The sequence below is a fragment of the Bison bison genome, unplaced genomic scaffold, assembly GCF_000754665.1.
Source record: "Bison bison bison isolate TAMUID 2011002044 unplaced genomic scaffold, Bison_UMD1.0 scf7180017864472, whole genome shotgun sequence".
In the NCBI taxonomy this organism is placed as follows: Eukaryota; Metazoa; Chordata; class Mammalia; order Artiodactyla; family Bovidae; genus Bison; species Bison bison.
Window position 1 is genome coordinate 13,436,433 of NW_011495033.1, and position 19,315 is coordinate 13,455,747.

Consider the following 19,315-nt stretch of genomic DNA (forward strand, 5'->3'; position numbering starts at 1 on the left):
GGGGGGGGGGGGGGTGGTGGTGGGGATGGGTAGAGGAATCACCCTACTTGTATAATTTCTATCTTTTCCCTGATTAAAAATTATTCCTAATAACCACTCCTCATTATCAATTTAATGGTCACATAAAGTTCAACCATATACATGTGGCATTATATACTCAGTAATTCTTCTGTTTATGGCTATTTGCATGACTCCCAGATGCAGCAATGAATATTTGCTCTAGGAAGCTTTGTATCAATTTGGGAATTTTCCTTAGAAATGCTTCCTAGAAGAGGAATGAAAAATTAATATTCTTCAATTTACTCTCTTCCATATTCATACTTCTATTATTAATTTAAGAACCATTATTAACAACCTTCAATTTTTAAGGTTTTAAAAAATGTTTCCAATTATTTATAGCTATAAACTCGCATCTTCTTTGCTTACTATTGAGGCTTAACATTTATCTACTAGATCATTCACCAGTCTTTATCCTTTGCTGATTTACCCTTGTCTTGAATGTTTCCAATCAATTTGGTTACTTCTCAGGTATCTGTAACAGTAATTCTTACTGATTTTATTAAATGTTTAATTTACTGTTATCCTTTTAGCTATGATGAGTTGAGGGAGTCTTATGTAATGAAATTCTCTCCTTGGGGATGTATTTTCTTGGAGAAGATATACTTCATTTTCGTTAACATTTATATATATATATATATATTTTAGTATAATCTTTATTTTCTTCTATTTTTTACTGCCATCTCTCACAGTTAAATATGATCCATTTGAGTATATTTGGTATATGATGAGGGAAAAGGTTTTATTTATAGTTAAAAAGATGAATGCATTTGCAAATTTTACCTGATCAATGAGGGGTCTCCTGTAAGGATTGCTTTCCAGCAGCACACTACCCCACAATTCTGGGTCCTTCCGCCGTACCAGATAGCGAGACAGACTTTTGAAGAGGGAATTCTCATTGCAGACCTAAATGAGAAATTAAAGATTAATTTCAAGGTAAACAATAAAAGCTTTCTACAGACTGACTGTAATTTTAAAAGGTTATATCCTATCATTATACCCTATTTAGTGTTTCATACCAAAAAAAAAAAATCCATTACTTCTACATGTAATCTTTAGTAACTTACAACCATATTTTTCTTATTAAAATTCAAACAACAGAAAAAAGTTATTAATTTTTGAAGGCTTTTAAAAAGCACCCTGATGGTGGATCTGTATTTGGACTTTTATATTTTACTCTACTGGCCTGTGTATTCATGCACCAGGATGCAATTTTTAATTACAGAGGTTTTATAATGTGCTTTAACATCTGGTAAGGCTAGTCCACCTTCAGAGCTTTCTTTCAGTGTTCATTTTCCCATGTGTATATGCATACATATGTTCATATGTATATGAATTTGTATGTTCACAGATGCATTCTTTCCCAACTCAAAGATCCTAGAAGGAAATACACCCTAGAATCTAGATCTGGGTTTCTAATGGCACTCCCCACTGAACAAAATCAAAGTCCTTCAAAAAAATGGATGATCCATGGCAGGGGAGGGTATAAAATGAGCTTGTATAACTTGCTGGACCAGGAAACAAGATGTGCTCAAGAGCAATGAGATCATGACACAAAGCCATGAGAGGCAGGCTCATGGGATTTCTATCAGCCAAAATGGGGATAATTTGAAAATCAAAACCATGCGTCATTAACCCACAGAACTCGTAAGTCCATGAAAATATGCAAGCTGACTGATAAATGCGGAGAAAGTGATGAAGCTGGAAAATTGTCATTTTGCAACCAACACATTAAGAACAGCTTAGTAAGAATTAAGAGTCAAAATTGGGGGCGGGGACACACACAAATAGGATACTCACATGGTCTTAACTGTCTCTTCACAGACTAATTAACACCTGCAAGGGGAACACACAAACACACACACACACACACACACAGTAGGAAACTCACAGACTAATTAACACCTGCAAGGGGAACACACACACACACACACACACACACACACACACACACACACACAGTAGGATACTCGCATGGTCTTAATACCTGCAAGGGGAAACACATCTATAAGGGGAAATTTATTTCTATAATGGAGAAGCTGACAACTTGATAAAAAGTGACCCTCAAATTGAAGGACTAAGGACATCAGATGCTTTTGCATGTTACAGAATAAGAAAAACATCACTTAAGTAATGCATTTTGGATGGAAACATACAATCTAAATCTAATCAGGAGGAACAATAAGAGAAATTCAAAGCGAGGAACATTCTATTTTTTCAAGAGATTTTTCACTAATAAGAAATATGCAGAATAGGTGAATCCAGAGAGACAGAAGGCAGTTTGGAGGTTGTCAGGGGCTGGAAGGAGGCGGGGAATGTGGAACAATTGCTTAGTGAGTACTGGATTTCCTCGTGTGGTGATGAAAACTTGGAACAAGAACTCTGAACAAGAGAGATATAGTGATGACACAACACTGTAAATGTACTGCCACTGAATTATTCACTTTCAAATGGCTAATGTTATGTGAATTTTACCTTCAATAAAAAAAGAGAAAAAGACTATTTTTACAATTATGTCTGTCAATAAAAGACAAAGAAAGGCTGAAGAATTGTTTCAGGTTAAAAGAGACATGAAAGATATGACACGTACAAGCAGTATGTAATCCTAGACTAAAGGGAAAATTTTCTTTTAAAAGACATTCTCAGGTCAATTGACAAAATCAGAATGAAACAGGTTTGTAACAGTATTGTACTGGTGTCAGATTGACTGAGGTTGCTATCCATAATGTGCTCATGAAAGAGAATACCCTTATTCCTAGGCAATACACACTGAAGGCTTATAAGGCCATGAGGTGTGCAACTTATTCTCATAAGGTTACAAGTTCAGATGTGCCTATACATATACACGTATATGTAAAAAATATATACATGTGTGTGTACATATGAGTGTATGAGAACATGTGTGATAAAACCGGGGGCATAAATGTCAATGGGTAAATATAAATGTAATCAACTACTTTGGCCAGTTTAAGTTCATAATTATCAGCAAAGTTTTTTTAAAAAAAGCATGCATCTTCCAAAAATGCTCCATATTACCTAAAACCACTCTGAAACTCTCAAAATTCACTAGTGTAACATTATATAACAGGTTTTAAAAATGCTGTCTTCTCTATATGTCAGCCGGCAGTACTCACATTGATAAGCTCCAGATCACACTGGCCACGCTCGTAAGCAACACAGGCCAGATGCGGATCTCTCTTCTCACAATACTTTCCAACAACACGACTGTCATAGTAAGGATTTTCCCGAAGAAACCGCTCTGGATTGTTATTACTGTCTATGTAGATTTTGGCTAATGCATTATGAGTAGCAGGCTCTTCACAGCCCTCATGAATTCTGGCCTCCAGCCAAGGCAGAAGCAGTTTCAATCTAGTAAGAAAATAAAACAGGAAAAGAAACACACAAAAAACCCACATATACACATACTATATTATAAATAGCACACTCTTGACATGCTATGTAAGTACTTTATGGTCTATAAAGTGCTTTCCCATATCCTATTTTGAATTCTCAACACTTCTATCAGAAACTGAGAAATTAAGACTCAGAGATGGTTAAAGGATTTGTCCAATGTCACATAGAAGATATATAAGACTGTCTTTCATACTCTCCTGGACCTATCTGCTACATTATCTAGATAGGACAGAGAGAGAAGAGACTACAGATTCACAGATTATTCTTTTTTATATGGGGCAAATGGCTGGACTTCTGAGTAATGTTGTTTAGGAGTAGGACAGAGATGTGGTATGAGAAAACAAGCCAGATTATCTGAGGTTCCTTTTAATTTTACCACAATTAACATGCGACATTTCATACAGCAAAAAGAAGCAGTACCGTAAACACATACTGGGAACAAAATCTGGTAACTTTAGAAGCTCTAGGTTTAAAATTCTAGCAGTCATAAAATCATAAGTTATAGCTTATTTTCCAATGGTTCAGATGACCAACACTCTTACCGTGGTTTAAATAACACGTTAAATAGTTACAAGAAATCCACGGAAAGAGGCACCTGGTAGGCTATAGTCCATGGTGTCACATAAGAGTTGGATATGACTTAGCAACTATACAACAATAATCACTTTAAATCAGTCTCAAGCTTTAAAAAAATAAAAATCAGTATATATTCTACATCTCCATTGTCCTTAAGTGCAGAATTTTTCAAACATTTTCTGACACATTTAGCTTGAAACATTTAGATATAAATTCTGTGATTACCATTAGTAGAACACTTGTACCAACTCAGGTTAAAATTAAACCCTATTCTTGAGATGGTTTCACTGCTAGAGGAACTTCCTACTTAACCTCATTACTTCTCACTAACCTCATTTACTACATCAGCACTTTGTGAACACACAATGTCCTGGCTAAAAAAAGACTTCATGATATAAGTATCAGAAGCACTCATAGTATGTTCTCTTCTATTGGAAATTCCTAACTTATATTATATCAAGGTTCAACTTAAAAACAAGTTTAACTCAGGGAATACACAGGGAATGCTTTTCTCTTGTCATACTTGATAATTTACCAGACAGGAATTAGTTCCTAGGTATCATACCTAAAAGGAGGCTTTTTAGATAGTTTACATTAAAAACACACAGCTATGTGGTTTGACTTAACATAATTATAAACATGCAAAAAGAAGGTGAATGCTCATTACTAGAGAAATGCATATCAAAACCATGGTGAGACATCCTCTCACATTGGTCAGAATGACTGCCATCAATAAGTCTACAACAATTAATGCTGGAGAGGGTGTGGAGAAAAGGGAATGCTCTTACACTGCTGGTAGGAATGCAAACTGGTACAGCCACTATGCAGAACAGTGTGGAGATTCCTTAAAAAACTGGAAACAGAACTGCCATATGACCCAGCCATCCCACTGCTGGGCATACACATCAAGGAAACCAGATTTGAAAGAGACACATGTATTCCAATATTCATTGCAGCACTGTTTACCATAGCTAGGACATGGAAGCAACCTAGATGTCCATGGGCAGACAAACGGATAAGGAAGTTGTGGTACATATGTACAATGGAATATTACTCAGCTCTAAAAAAGAATTCATTTGAGTCAGTTCAAAGGAGGCAGATGAAACTGGAGCCTATCATACAGAGTGAAGTAAGTCAGAAAGAGAAATACCAATACAGTATATTAACTCATATATATGGAATTTAGAAAGACGGTAAAGATGCTATATGCAAGGCAGCAAAAGAGACACAAGATGTAAAGAACAGACTTTTGGACTATGTGGGAGAAGGCGAGGCTGGGATGATTTGAGAGAACAGCAGTGAAGCATGTACATTACCGTATGTAAAATAGGTGACCAGGGCAAGTTCAATGCATGAAGCAGGGCACTCAAAGCTGGTGCTCTGGGACAACCCAGAGGGATGCAGTGGGGAGGGAACTGGGAGCGGGGTTCAGGAAGGGGAGACACATGTGCACCCATGGGTGATTCATGTCGATGTATGGCAAAAACCACCACAATATTATAAAGAAATTATCCTCCAATTAAAATTAATTAATCAAAAAAAGGTGAATGACTAGATTAACAGATATTCTACATCACAGCCGTATACAGCAAGTTACAGCTAGCTTATCACTTCTCAATTAGGTATCTCTAGGGAATTAAGATCCATGAGTACTGAGTAGTTTTAGGCAACTGACAGCTTACACTTCTATTTAATACCATGCTAGGAGAGACTAATAATTTATCCTACTTGTCAAGATTAAAACAGTACTCCACCTGTTTCTTTTTTCAACCTCAGCAACAAGCTCATCAGTAGAGAATTGACCTCTTACAACAAGAATCAAGTTTTTAATGACATCTTCAGAGCAATCAACATCAAGTAATCCCCCAATAACCACAGGCAGTCGACTTGGATTCACCTATGGTTTAAAAAAAAGGAAGAATGTCATTATGTTACTAAGAAACAAAACTGAAAAGAGTTCTTAAAAAAAAAAAAAAAAAAAGGCAAAAAGCAAGAAAAACGCATTATCCTCTTCAACCTGTTTTAAAAGTCAGTAATAAACGGATTCTAAATTTGAAACTAGACAAAGGAATTTAGTAGGAAGTCTGCCTTGGTTACTCCTAAGGAGAAATAAGTCCAAAGAAGCAAAAGGAACAGAATGACTGGAAATATTATCTGGTAACAAGGCCTCCATCATAGCAAACTGCCCTTCTATTTCTGGAGTTAGAATGCAAAGTTTCTAATACCTTTATTCAAGATGGTTTTAATACTGTGCTTTGGAGGCTATGGCCTCTACATGGATACCTCAGGGACTATCAGATAAGTAAGGCATAGGCCACTCAACTTTTCAACTACTGCAGTTCTGTTCTGTTTTACATACTTGGAATGCATGTAAAATTTTAATCCAAGAAAGGATTCTGCTGGGAAAAAAAAAAAACGGAAAGCCACTGTAGCACACCACTCTTATTGCGCACAGGGTTTCAAAAGGATGAAGATGTCCAGCGTGAGAAGTAAAATTTGTAAGATTATATTTTCAAGTTATCTAAGTTTTACTTACCTTCTGTACATATATTTCTATATACTTCTGAAGATTATTTCTATATAAATAGAGCACCAAATCATGGACAAAGTCAAATCGGTCGCACACAATGATAAGTGGTAACTGATCTGTTAGCTTCGCTTCCTGGAGGGAAAAAAAAGAAACCTTAATTTTCTTCTTCTGTGAGGTTATCAGTGTAAAATGAGAATCGGTTCCACACTTGTGGGAAAGGTTCACATAAACTTGGTTCTTCTTTTAAAGAAAGAAATGTCCCAATAGTTGGAGAGCGTCCAACTCAGTTTCCATGAATTTTTATGAAGTAATATCCAGAGTCATAGCAAAATACCAGGTCCTTCCCACATATACCCTTTACAACAAAAGAGTAACAAGATTTATAAGTCTCCAGCGGCACTCAAGATATAAAATCATCACACCGGGACTTTCATTAATAGCAACAACTGAATTTGTAGTTGCTTTATGAGCTAGACTCACATTGTCAAAATTAGGCATATATGGCTCACATTTGTTTCAAACTGATGACTTTCTAGAACACCCCTCCCCATTCAAATCTATATGGCCAGCTTCTAATACTGTTATAATAAATCCTACAAGGAGCAGAATGATAGTGACGGCCATGAATTTAAATACACCACATGTTGCTATTAAAAACAAAAAAGGTTTACAAAATAAAAAGCATTTAAATCATCTTTAAATTGCGAACTGCTTTTACCATTACAAATACCAAGCTATAATCCTACTTACAGACTGACACAGATGTTACAGACAGGTAGGTAACACCTGTACTGGGCATTTACCTGATACATGTCCTGTTACATTCCATAGACATAAGGTACAGCACAAAAAACAACAGTTTCCATCAGGAATTCATTTACACACAGTGAAACATTTCTCAATAAATGATTCCTCTATGACAGTCTACTAAAGGAGAACTAAGCAGGACAGGACTTTCCTCAATGACAGCCACTAAGAACATTATTTGCAAGGTAAGAATAAAATTCCTAAGTCTAGCATGTATAAGCCACCCAATTATAAATAATTTGAAGATTGGTCTATGAAGTGTTCAGGGAACACTAAACCTTGGAGTTGTAAGAAATCCTGTAAAATAGTAATAAAAAAATCAAAATGGCTGTAAATCTGAAGTGGAAGTCCAGCTGCAGATTTTTTACACCAAGGAAAGTCCTTTAGCACCATTGGAAACTCTGTACTAACAGCGGCTACAATCATTTCTAAAAAGTGTTTGATCTACCTATGCAGAAGATTTTTTAATAGGGAAGGTTTCTCCTACAAAACAAACATCAACACACTTAATCTTTATCTTGTTTACTACATATATAAAGTATTACTGTATTTTACCACTTAGGGATAAAACATACTTGGCAAGTAATCCAAGATTACTTAGGTATTCTAGTCTCATGCATGAGTGTTTAAGATTTCTACTGTGAAAGATAACTTATTTGTATTGGCAAATAAAATTTAAATTTGAAAAAAGTAGAAAAATTGGGATACATTCTCAATTGCCTAAATTTGCATATGATTTCATATATAAAATAATTATGCTATTAACATTTTAAAATTTTACTTAAAGGTTACTCCTTAGATACTATGATTAGAGACATTAGGATCAAAATGGCAACTATATAAACAAATTCAGGTTTTCTTAAATACAAAGTTTGGAGATATATCAGGGGACAAAGTAAGCATTCCCCAAAGAGACTTACATTCTGGTGGGAAGAGACAATGTTAAGTGTTATAAAGAAAAAGAGAACAAGATAAGAGGGTAGTGAGGATAGACAGGTTTTATTTTAGATAGGAGGAGGGTAATCTGAGACATCCTTCCTTGTGACATTTGGTTAGAAATCTCTAAGCAGGTACAGAAGCAGGTCAGGAAGGTCTGTGAGGAAAATGGGAAAGGGCAAGCAAAGGCTCTGGGACAGGAGAGGCTTTGGGGAGTTACAGGAATAACAAGCAGGCCAGTGAGGTTGAAACAAAACCAGGAAAAAAAAAGATGGAAAATAAGATCAAAAGTAGCAAGAGGCATGGGTCTGAAGAACAGTTTTATGTTTTCTATGCAAGATTAGAGTTCCACAAGTTTAGGGCACGAGTCAACGCTAATGACAGAACTTCATCCTGCTTACAGGCTACTTTAAAGCAGAGTTCTTATTCTATCACTCTTTGCTCTCCTCGTGCCTAGTATATAACTGGCCCTTGTCTAATATTCAAGATTAGATTCAGAGAAGTGTTTTTATTATCACAGTTTACATACACCACCAGTCAATTATAATACAACTAGTACTTCCAAAATGAAGTTGAATACCAGTGATGATAAGATGCAGCATGTAGCTACAAACAGCAGATCAGGAAGGAAAGTGAGTAAATGGTCCAGTATGTTCATTCTCATTGGGCTGAATAGCCAACAGTGGCATCTTAGCGCTGAGCTCCCATCTCCAATTATTAAATAAGAGATTAGGTTTTTCCTCTAACTTGGGCGGGAATTAAAATTCCTTCAAGTCAGGAATAACTTAAAATCAGAAAGACACAAAACTTGCCTGCTAGCAAGGTTGATAATAGCTTATTTTCAAGGCCACCAACACAGCTTATTAAGCACGGTTATCACTTGAACACCTAAAGATAAACATTCCCTCACAAACACAGCTTGTGGCTGGGGAAACCGAGGCTGCAACACGTTAGTTAATTTGCCTGAGGTAAGAGCTAGGCATTTACTGAAGGAATAAACAGCTCATTATAGAAAGAAAAGGAATTTGAACCAGGTCTGACTGGTTCAAAAGCCCATAATTCACACCCACTCTCCTCTATTAGATTTGCACATAATTCACAAGCATGGAGGGAGGATTCCTCATCTAATTAGATCTCGAGGGGTAAGCAAGGTAAGACAGCCACATCCTAGTTTCAAGAGTTTTTTTTGAACGTTAAGATCATAATTAGGTGAAAATAGTTAACTTAGTCCTGCTTTACATATATATGATAACTCAAATATTACAACTCAATGCTAAAGAAATTACAATTGAAGCATAAAAGCTGAGAGCTTAAGAAAAACAAAATCACTAAGATCTGGTAGCATTTTTCCAAAAAGGATACAGTATTGATACTCAAAGGAGGAACTGACTTGTATTATAGGTACACTAGGTCAAGCACACGGAGTATCAAATCTTTCTCATTTGGATGTTTTTTTCTGACCCCAGAAGTCTTGGGTTCACACATATCATTCTAGCCAGGATCTTCAGAATATTCACGATGGCCCAGACATTATACTTTTGGGGGAATGTTTATCTTTAGATCTAAAATATAAGGCAACTTCAGCATTTTACATCATTACCCTAAAACTCCTAAGGGTTTAAGCTCTTTAATCTAGATTATCTAAAAATGATCACTGTAGGAGTAAGAAAAGGCTATTTTTTCCTACTAACTTACACAATGAATATTTTGGTTTTAGTTTCAATCTAAAATTCTTCCAAAAGAAAAAATACTTAAGAACTTCATATACAATCTTTGAAATCATTTAACATTTTTAATATAAGTGTAAAGTTGATGTTTTTGAACTGCAGTGTTGGAGAAGGCTCTTGAGAGTCCCTTGGACTGAAAGGAGGTCAAACCAGTCCATCCTGAAGGAAATCAGTCCTGAATATTTATCGGAAGGATTGATGCTGAGGCTGAAGTTCCAATACTTTGGCCACCTGATGCGAAGAGCTGACTCACTGGAAAAGACCCTGATGCTAGGAAAGACTGAAGGCAGGAGAAGGAACAACAGGATGAGATGGTTGGATGGCATCACCAACTCGATGGACATGAGTTTGAGCAAGCTCTGGGAGTTGGTAATGCACAGGGAAGGTGTGCTGCAGTCCACAGAGTCGCAAAGAGTCAGACATGACTGAGCAACTGAACTGAACTAAAAGTGTATAAATACATATTGGGGGGATCTGAATGTTCTGTAATTTCCTAATTTTTATAAATGACTGCCAACGTTAAAGTCTTATTTTCCCCACAAAGTAATTAGTAAGTATGACAAAGCTAAACATTAAATAAAATAAACTGCCCTTAGGTGTGCCTTAAAGACCTACGAATCTTTAAACTATTACTCTTCACTCCAACACAAGCAGTTCTACTTTTCCATAACCAAATTTGTGTGTCACAAAGCTGTAGTTTTTCTGTTTGACTGTGCCTTCAGTTTATAAATTACGCATGATTAATATTTAATTTCTAGAATTGGGCTAATTGATGACAGAGAAAAACCTATTTCCTTTACATAGTGGAATCCTTGGCATACACAGGCCTCTTAAAAGAATACTGAGGGCAAGCTGAACTTAATATTCAAAAAGTGCCTAAATGATATTCTAAAATAACACTGAGTGTCTACAATCACTTAACAAAAATTTTCTTCTAAAATTAAAGTGAAATAAAGGAAATTCCTTAAAGATAGTGATTTTTTTTCTCTTTACTTAAACAGATGGTCATTCTTAAATATTACTTACCAATTTCCTTCCTTATTTCAAAGGAAACCACAGAGTATGAAATTTAGAAGAAATCATTCAGTATACAATTTTGAGATTCTAAGAATTTCACTTTTAGGGGAAAAAAAATTTAAACTATTAGCAAACCCTTGCAGGACTGCTGATCTTCAAGCCAACCAGAAAATGTGCTACTCAAAACCACTTACCTTGAGAAAATTCTTGACTCGCTCAGGATCATAGCAGTTGCTTTCTCTGCAGATTCTTTCTACTTCTTTGATCTGCCCAGTCTTGCAAGCTGCCTGAATATATTTAAAGTGCACATCTGGGTCTTGACTAAAGTTAACAATGGATCCCAGAAAATAAAAAAGACCTTAAAGAAAGAAATAATTGAAATTAAGCACAGGTGTACCTTTGAGAGCAACTGACCTGAAAAAATACTTAAGCAATTAAAAAACATTATGTCAATTATACCAAACTTCTAAAAAACAAGCAAACAAAACACTGTTATACTGCACACTCCACTCCCAAATAAAAACTAGTTGCTCAAAAAACTCAATATTAAATAATCCACTAATCAGTTCAATAAATGGATTTATACTTTAATCCCTACAGAACATTCAATGCTTTCTACTAATGGTAGTTGAGAAATAGGAGACAGCTACTTAATATCAAAACTAATTATCACAACATATTCCAGGTGAGAAATTCTGAATGAAGTCCACTACACAGGTGCTTTTATATGCAGTTAATAGAAAACACAAAAAAGTAGCTTAAAAAGAATTTAATGCAGTGCTGTCCAATAGGATTTTCTGCAGTGATGCAAATACTCTATTAAGATCAGCACTAACTTAGCAGCCACGAACCAGATGTGGCATCTGAGCACCTGAAATGCTAGTGTGACTAAAGAACTAAAGTTTTGATTGCATTCAATTTTAATACTTTTATTTACACAGCTATATGCGGCTGGGGGCTACGTACTGAATGAAGAGTATAAATGTAGCACACAGTTAACATAAGAACTGAAAAAATTAAGAAAATTATGTAGAAATCTCTTATTACTTCTGTCTAGAGTAGTCCAATAAAAAGAGGGAGGAAAAGTTAAGCAGAGACCAGATGTTTAGCTAAGGAATCTAAAAGCCACTGACAGTGATCACATTAGCACTCAGTACAACAGTGGTTCTCAACTGTGGACGAAATTGTTTTCTTCCCAGGAGACATTTTCAGTGGTCACAACTGGTGGAGCAGATGCTTCTGGCATTTACTGAACTGAAGCCAGCAATGCTGCCAAATATCCTACAGGCATACAACAACATACCCTCCAACTCAACAAATCATCCAGCCCAAAATGTCTATAGCACTGAGACTGAGAAAACCTGCTACACGGACAAGTCACAAAATTTCCTCGGCTAGAATCCTTTGCCATTACAAAAGTCAGACAATATAAACATGATCATTATATAACCAATCATTAGTATTTTCATCTTGTTCAAATATGACAAAGCTACTACATATATTTGTATGTTAAGATTCTGCCTTTAACTGACCTATAATATATCCATGCAGACAGTCTATTCACCTCATGTCCCTAGAACCTGATACAGATGATGCCTGACTATATTTATTGACAATAAAACTTAAAATATTCCATCAAAATAAGCTTGGAGAAAGAATTTCCAATAGCCTATGACCATTAATAACCTATGATGTATACCCCTCTTGCCTATCTTAAGTCATTTAAAATGATTCGAACTTTCAATTACCTTCAAAACTCTTGAAAGATTCAAAAAGTTCAATCAGAGACTGAGTGGACAGTTGTTCATGATACTTGGAAGCCACCTGTACACAGATCTGTAGATTCTGACGAATATTGGCAGACAGCATGGCCCTGAGGCATTCTAGGGAGTCTTCCACTGATAAGGACCCAAAGTAATTCACTAACCACTAGAGGACAAAATAAATAAGTGAAATAATATTAAATCCAATGGATCATTTGGTTACACAAACACATTTTCAGTATACCAATTAATGGTAACTAATAGGCAAGACAATGAAATACCTCAGGGTTAAGAAGATGCGTGTGAACTACTGCACGCTTTATATCATATAAGTCAGTGAAGTGTTCTAATGCACGCTGCAAGAGGCCAGCCTTTTCACACAGCTGAGCGATATGAGCCCGGTCATAATGCGTGAACATCTGATTGCCTAGAATAGCATCTGCGACCTAGAAAAACATAAAAGGATGAGTTTATCTTACCACTCCACCTGTATCAGTAACTCCATATCCAGATTACACCTTAAGATCCAATATTGGACTGATAAGGGAGAGAAAGTACAAAGAGAATTTTAGCCAAATTTTCTAAAATGATGAATGGGCGTCTCAGTAGCTTCAAATAACTTAATCTAAGCAGCTCTGAATAACAGCTGTAGAAAAACAGTGACAGAAACATGCTATAAAATGCATGAAAACACGTACCTGAGGTGCATGCATAAGGTTCATCTCAAGCAACCTCGTCTGTAAAGGACCTTCAGATGGGCGATTATTCTTCAGGGCATCAAGCAAGAATGCAGTACACTGCTGAATTAGATTGTATTCCATAAACACATCGACAATCTGCAAAAAAAGATGTAAGGGAAATTGTTTTTAAGATACTTAAAAACTACTTTATGATACAGTTGACAATACAGGTAAGTGAAAGGAAATTAAACATTATCTCTTTCTTCATACATAAAACACTACCAGATCAAATTCCAGATTTAAAGAATATTATTTAGATAACATAACCTCATAATTTAACAGGAAGTTTTATCTTCCACAGTTACTTTAGTTCTAGTAAACACACCCATAAAATATTTCAAGATACTATATAGTAGCAGAATATAAACTGCAAGATTTAAAATTTTGATTGACTGATTGATATACACATGCACGCCACACCACAGGACATGCCAGACTTTAGTTCCCTGACCAGGGACTGAATCTGTACCCCATGACTCCTTACCACTAGACCACCAGGAAGTCCCTGATGAACTGTTTAAAATACACAAAAGCATAAAAATGAAAGAGTCCTTGATTCCCACTTCATATATGCATTTTCTCTCTCCCTTCACCAAGTGCCAGAGACTAGCCTTTGTGTTTTCTTATACCTATATTTTTTGTATTTTTAATACATATATCACTAAATGAGGTAGGATTTGTTTTGCATGTTTTAAAGCTATATATATAGATGGTATCTTACTGTCCATTCTTCTACAACTTGCTTTTCTTAGGTAACGCAGTTGAAATTTATCCATGTAAATAAATAAACACAGCTCTAAGTTCTACAAATAAAAAAGTTAACCTGTTCTCCAGGTTGTTTAAACTCAGATCCGCTCCCCCCACCCCGATTCTCTACATAAATTAACTTCTAAAAAATACATTTTAAATTGTTTACCTGGGTGATATCAGCAAGAGGTTCTTCATCCTGAACTAACATTTGAGCAAACTGCTGCCCCTGATCTGGACTGATACGCATAACATTTCTCAGCAGAAAGATCCAGTCTGGAGTATATCCAACCTAAAAACAGACAAAAATGTAAGCCCTGCTGCAGAGTTCCATTTTTATATTACTTAAAGGCTTTTTCGTAACTATACTCCAATAATGGATTTTAGAAGACAGAAGAAATCACAGAACAAAAACAAACCAAAAGCAATGGGTGCCCCCCCCACCCCCGTGGGAAATAAATGCTGCTTCTACAATTGAATCTTCTTACTACAGAACTACTGGTGAAAGTACAAATTCAGTTTTAACAGATGCTCAATCTGATCTTGGTTTATATAAGACAACTTGATCTTGGTGATAATGTATTTGAACAAACGGCTATAAATTTTTATAATCAGCTTATTCAGTCTCATTGAATGTGAAAAAATTTGTTCTAATAGGTTAAACATGCCCTAGCAGTTTAAGTTCTAAATGCCATGCAAGAGTAACTGTCTCCATTTTTGAAAAGTGATTCTGTAAATGAGAACCATACTAGTGCTTTATACTTTCCCAAGTAATCATAAAAATTTAAGGAAATTTACTATTAAAACTGAGAGTGACTATAGGATAATTTCTCTCTTAATGTTTTAATGAACTTATGTTCAGAATTTGTTTCATTGAACTCACTTTTTTAGCATATAAAACAATCTTCTGGACTTGACCTGTTTCTGCAAAGCACTGAATGACTTTATTTGGAACGTTAGCCCTTAAGTACACACTAAGCGCCAATGTAGGGTCCACAGATTTCACAAGGTCTCCCAGTTCTTCAGAACATTCCAGCTGTCCAAGGGAAAAGAGGCTATTTAGTAATCCATGAGCTATTTTATAAATAGGCAGTTGTTACTACTTCCATTATAAATAATAACTAATATGACAGGCATTTAGTTACCCAGTTGTCCCAAAATGTATTATAAATATGCAGGAGTTATGGTTATAAAGACTACTGATTTTGTATTCAGAGCAAAGTCTCAGTAGAATTCTCCACACATTCTACTTAAGGATAAAAACCCACCAAGACTTCACATGTACAGATTCTACCAACTATCTTGTTAGGCATATAAATATTTAAGAAGCAGAATCTTGCACTTCTCACTATTAAGAATATTCAGGTATCAGTCCCAGATGGTCTCAATTTTACAAGAATAATCCAGCTCCTAATGTAATGCTATCAAATGAAAATCTGATTCAAAAAGCCAGCTGAGGTTACCATAAAGACCACTTTAAAATTAGGGAATGATCTGTAGGACCTAAGCTTCATTATCTTCTTGACTTTTGGGTTTAAAAGTTGTAAAGCAGGACACTAATTTCACAAAGTCAAGCAGATAAATATGTTAGAATTTTAAGGTGGTACACATGGAGACACACTCCTCTGTGCCGTTCAATCTGCCTAAGCTGCTCAATCTGGAAACCGCTTCTCTAAAGGAGCTTTGCTTTACACACTAGAGTTGACTTTCTATTTTATAAGTATGTCAAAAGAATAGCGCTTATCACTGATATTCAATAATGAGACGTTCTATCAGAGTCTATACCCTCTCGACTGAATACACTAATGTAGAGCTGACCAGTGTCCTTTTCACCACAAATGAATCCTACATGACCATTCACCAAAATAGGTAATGATACCCAAAAAGCTCTTACATTGTTATATTGGTCAACTCAGTTACCTTGGCTGTTCTCATCCTCCCTTATCTTAAACAATTAGGACGGACCTCAAGTACTATGTGGCTAGTAACTATTCTTCAGCAGACTCCTGTCCAAGCACCCCAACTCTGAAGTTCTATCCTCCAGTATCCTCTAAGACTGCCAGAAGCTGGGTCAAGAAACAAGGATTTAGCATTGGTAATGCAGAAATACTACCAACATACACTAAAGCTGAAAGGTCTAACATTAAAACTTATTCACAACCCAGAGTGCTATAAAATAGGACCACCTCAGTTCTTGACACTGACCTAAGACATGACAATTCAACATTGCCACTTTGTGGAGAAAGGCTTTCTATAGTGGTATGAAAGCAATAATATCACTAATGGGTTGTTTAAACTCATTAGTTGTCTTACAAATAGGTGACATTTTTCCTAATATACACTAGAAAACATAATACTATTAGATGCTCTATGTGAAAAGAAACTCATTAACTACTGAGTGAACATAAAATGGATAGAGAAATCCCACGGTAAAGAAAGCTGGTTAACAGCAGTTTTCAAATATTCATATTTAAATAACTTCAAGAAACTAATAAGTTAATATTTTTTCATGTAATGCCAGCTAACATTCTCTGTGAAGTGACTCTGGGGATCTGCATCACTGCTAATCAGTCCTGATGTCCTGTTAACCAATTCCACGTTGTATATAACATATTTCCCTTACACACCTAACCGGCTCCACCATTTTGATATTTGGGAAGTTCTAGAAGAAAAGATACAATGTTGTATGGCTGAAAATACTGGGCATCCCAAGTGTGAGATGTGGGAGACAGGAATACATTCTTAGGTCCCCATGAGTTTATACATGTTGACAAATACGCAAAGCATGCAAAGTGTCTCACACTAAGCTTAACCACCAAGCAAGTAATCCTGGATTCCCTTTTAAAATAAAGATACCTCAACATGCCACAATAATAACCCATTTTCAAAAGAAAACACGCCTATGCATCTCATGCAGTGTCTATTCTTTCACCATTCCTACAAACAATGAATCACGGATGGAGATGTTCTGGTACAGCCTGTGTTTTTAACTTGCTACCGTGGTATTTAATCAAAGTGAAAATATGTTAACGTTAAGTTAATATACCTTATCTTCTTTTAACCATTTCTCCAAAAGCTGTTTCCGCCCCTGCTGAAGTACAGGCCTACACAGTTCTAAGGATTCATATTTGTTTAGCTGGCCCTGGTCCAAAAGGATTCCAAAGTATTGAAGTAGGGGTGAAGTTTGACCTGGCTGAGCTGGAACACTCTGGAACCGACGGATGGTGTCTGGGGTACGAAGAATTCCCTTTAAGAAACAGAAATGTTAAGGACTCCTTTTAAAGATGATTCAATATCACACTAATAACTTCATGGATCTGTTAAGTCAATTTTAAAGGCATAATTCCATCTACTGAAACCAAATCTCAACTTTTCAACATGTTGAATGGTAAAGATTCAGGCAATGTCTGTCAAACTTCTGGTTCAATGTTATGAGATTATTCTGAATCAGAAACATACCAACCTAATCATAATGCTAATGTATTATTCCAGGTTCATATTAGGTTAAGTAAAAATTTCATTACCGGTCAGGGAGTAAGGTATTAATTCAGTCCAACATAATACAAAAATGATGAGGATAAATTCAGGTCAAGTTCAGACAACTCTTCGTACCATGAATTGAACAAGATCTGTTTCATCTTTAAGACATAAAATCAGTAGCTATCATAAGATCCAACTAAGCAAACATTATTACATCTATGTAAATCAGAGCCTGTTAGATCTACACATCATTCTAACAATCTGAGTTTTAAAAAGTTAACCAAATCTAGAGCATAGAAAAGTTAACTAACTAAATCTAGAAGAAACTCATTCTACTGGAAAACATATCCTAAAAAAATACTCATTTCTCTGTGGGAAGCTGGTTCCACTCCTAACAGTATTAGAAACAGACCACGCTGGCATCAATCCAAACATGGCAATTTTCATTTTCATAACTACGTACCTTTGGTGCATTAGCGGCCACCTTTGCTGCCTCTGAGTAATTTCCCTGGGCAAAAAGAGCATTAAATTTCCGGGCAAAGAGTTCTTCAGCACCAGCTAAGTTGTTACGTACAGCCATTCTCAGAGCCAAATCAGGATTTTGTAGGACATTGGTGATGTAAGGGATTATGTTTTCTTCTTCCACACAAACTGAGAGAACCTGCAATTTAAGATCTAATGAACAGCTGCAATGCGTTAACTTGAGCATCAGATACTAAATATGTTTAATGCTGATGACCACTGAGTGACAAAATATAAAACTGTGATGGCTGCTTTCTTGCTGCCACTAAAAAAAAAAAAAAAAGAGGGGAAAAAAGAGAAGACTAAGGGGTGCTGCTAAACCAAATGGGGGTTCCTAAAGAAACCTATATGCAGGTCAGGAAGCAACAGTTAGAACTGGACATGGAACAACAGACTGGTTCCAAATAGGAAAAGGAGTACGTCAAGGCTGTATATTGTCACCCTGCTTATTTAACTTACATGCAGAGTACATCATGAGAAACGCTGGGCCGGAAGAAGCACAAGCTAGAATTAAGATTGCCGGGAGAAATATCAATAACCTCAGATATGCAGATGACACCACCCTTATGGCAGAAAAGTGAAGAGGAACTAAAAAGCCTCTTGATGAAAGTGAAAGAGGAGAGTGAAAAAGTTGGCTTAAAGCCCAACATTCAGAAAACTAAGATCATGGCCTCTGGTCCCATCACTTCATTGGAAAGAGATGGGGAAACAGTGGAAACAGTGTCAGACTTTATTTTTTGGGGCTCCAAAATCACTGCAGATGGTGACTGCAGCCATGAAATTAAAAGACGCTTACTCTTTGGAAGGAAAGTTATGACCAACCTAGATAGCATATTCAAAAGCAGAGACATTACTTCTCAACAAAGGTTTGTCTAGTCAAGGCTATGGTTTTTCCAGTGGTCATGTATGGATGTGAGAGTTGGACTATAAAGAAAGCTGAGTGCCGAAGAATTGATGCTTTTGAACTGTGGTGTTGGAGAAGACTCTTGAGAGTCCCTT

General features: G+C 36.1%; 1 protein-coding gene across 4 annotated transcripts in view; it reads right to left on the reverse strand.

The window, feature by feature from the left end:
• CLTC (clathrin, heavy chain (Hc)) overlaps nucleotides 1-19,315 on the reverse strand; it is a 70,080-nt gene that overhangs the window by 17,728 nt on the left and 33,037 nt on the right. For all 4 annotated transcript variants that reach the window (XM_010861604.1, XM_010861605.1, XM_010861603.1 and 1 more), the window contains exons 7-18: nucleotides 18,258-18,455; nucleotides 17,361-17,561; nucleotides 15,198-15,350; nucleotides 14,484-14,606; nucleotides 13,526-13,663; nucleotides 13,109-13,273; nucleotides 12,813-12,993; nucleotides 11,259-11,422; nucleotides 6,584-6,709; nucleotides 5,802-5,944; nucleotides 3,192-3,426; nucleotides 841-963 (exon numbers count right to left, since the gene is read on the reverse strand). In XM_010861604.1, the coding sequence (XP_010859906.1) occupies nucleotides 841-963; nucleotides 3,192-3,426; nucleotides 5,802-5,944; nucleotides 6,584-6,709; nucleotides 11,259-11,422; nucleotides 12,813-12,993; nucleotides 13,109-13,273; nucleotides 13,526-13,663; nucleotides 14,484-14,606; nucleotides 15,198-15,350; nucleotides 17,361-17,561; nucleotides 18,258-18,455 (1,950 nt within the window). The remainder of the gene's footprint in view (nucleotides 1-840; nucleotides 964-3,191; nucleotides 3,427-5,801; nucleotides 5,945-6,583; nucleotides 6,710-11,258; nucleotides 11,423-12,812; nucleotides 12,994-13,108; nucleotides 13,274-13,525; nucleotides 13,664-14,483; nucleotides 14,607-15,197; nucleotides 15,351-17,360; nucleotides 17,562-18,257; nucleotides 18,456-19,315) is intronic.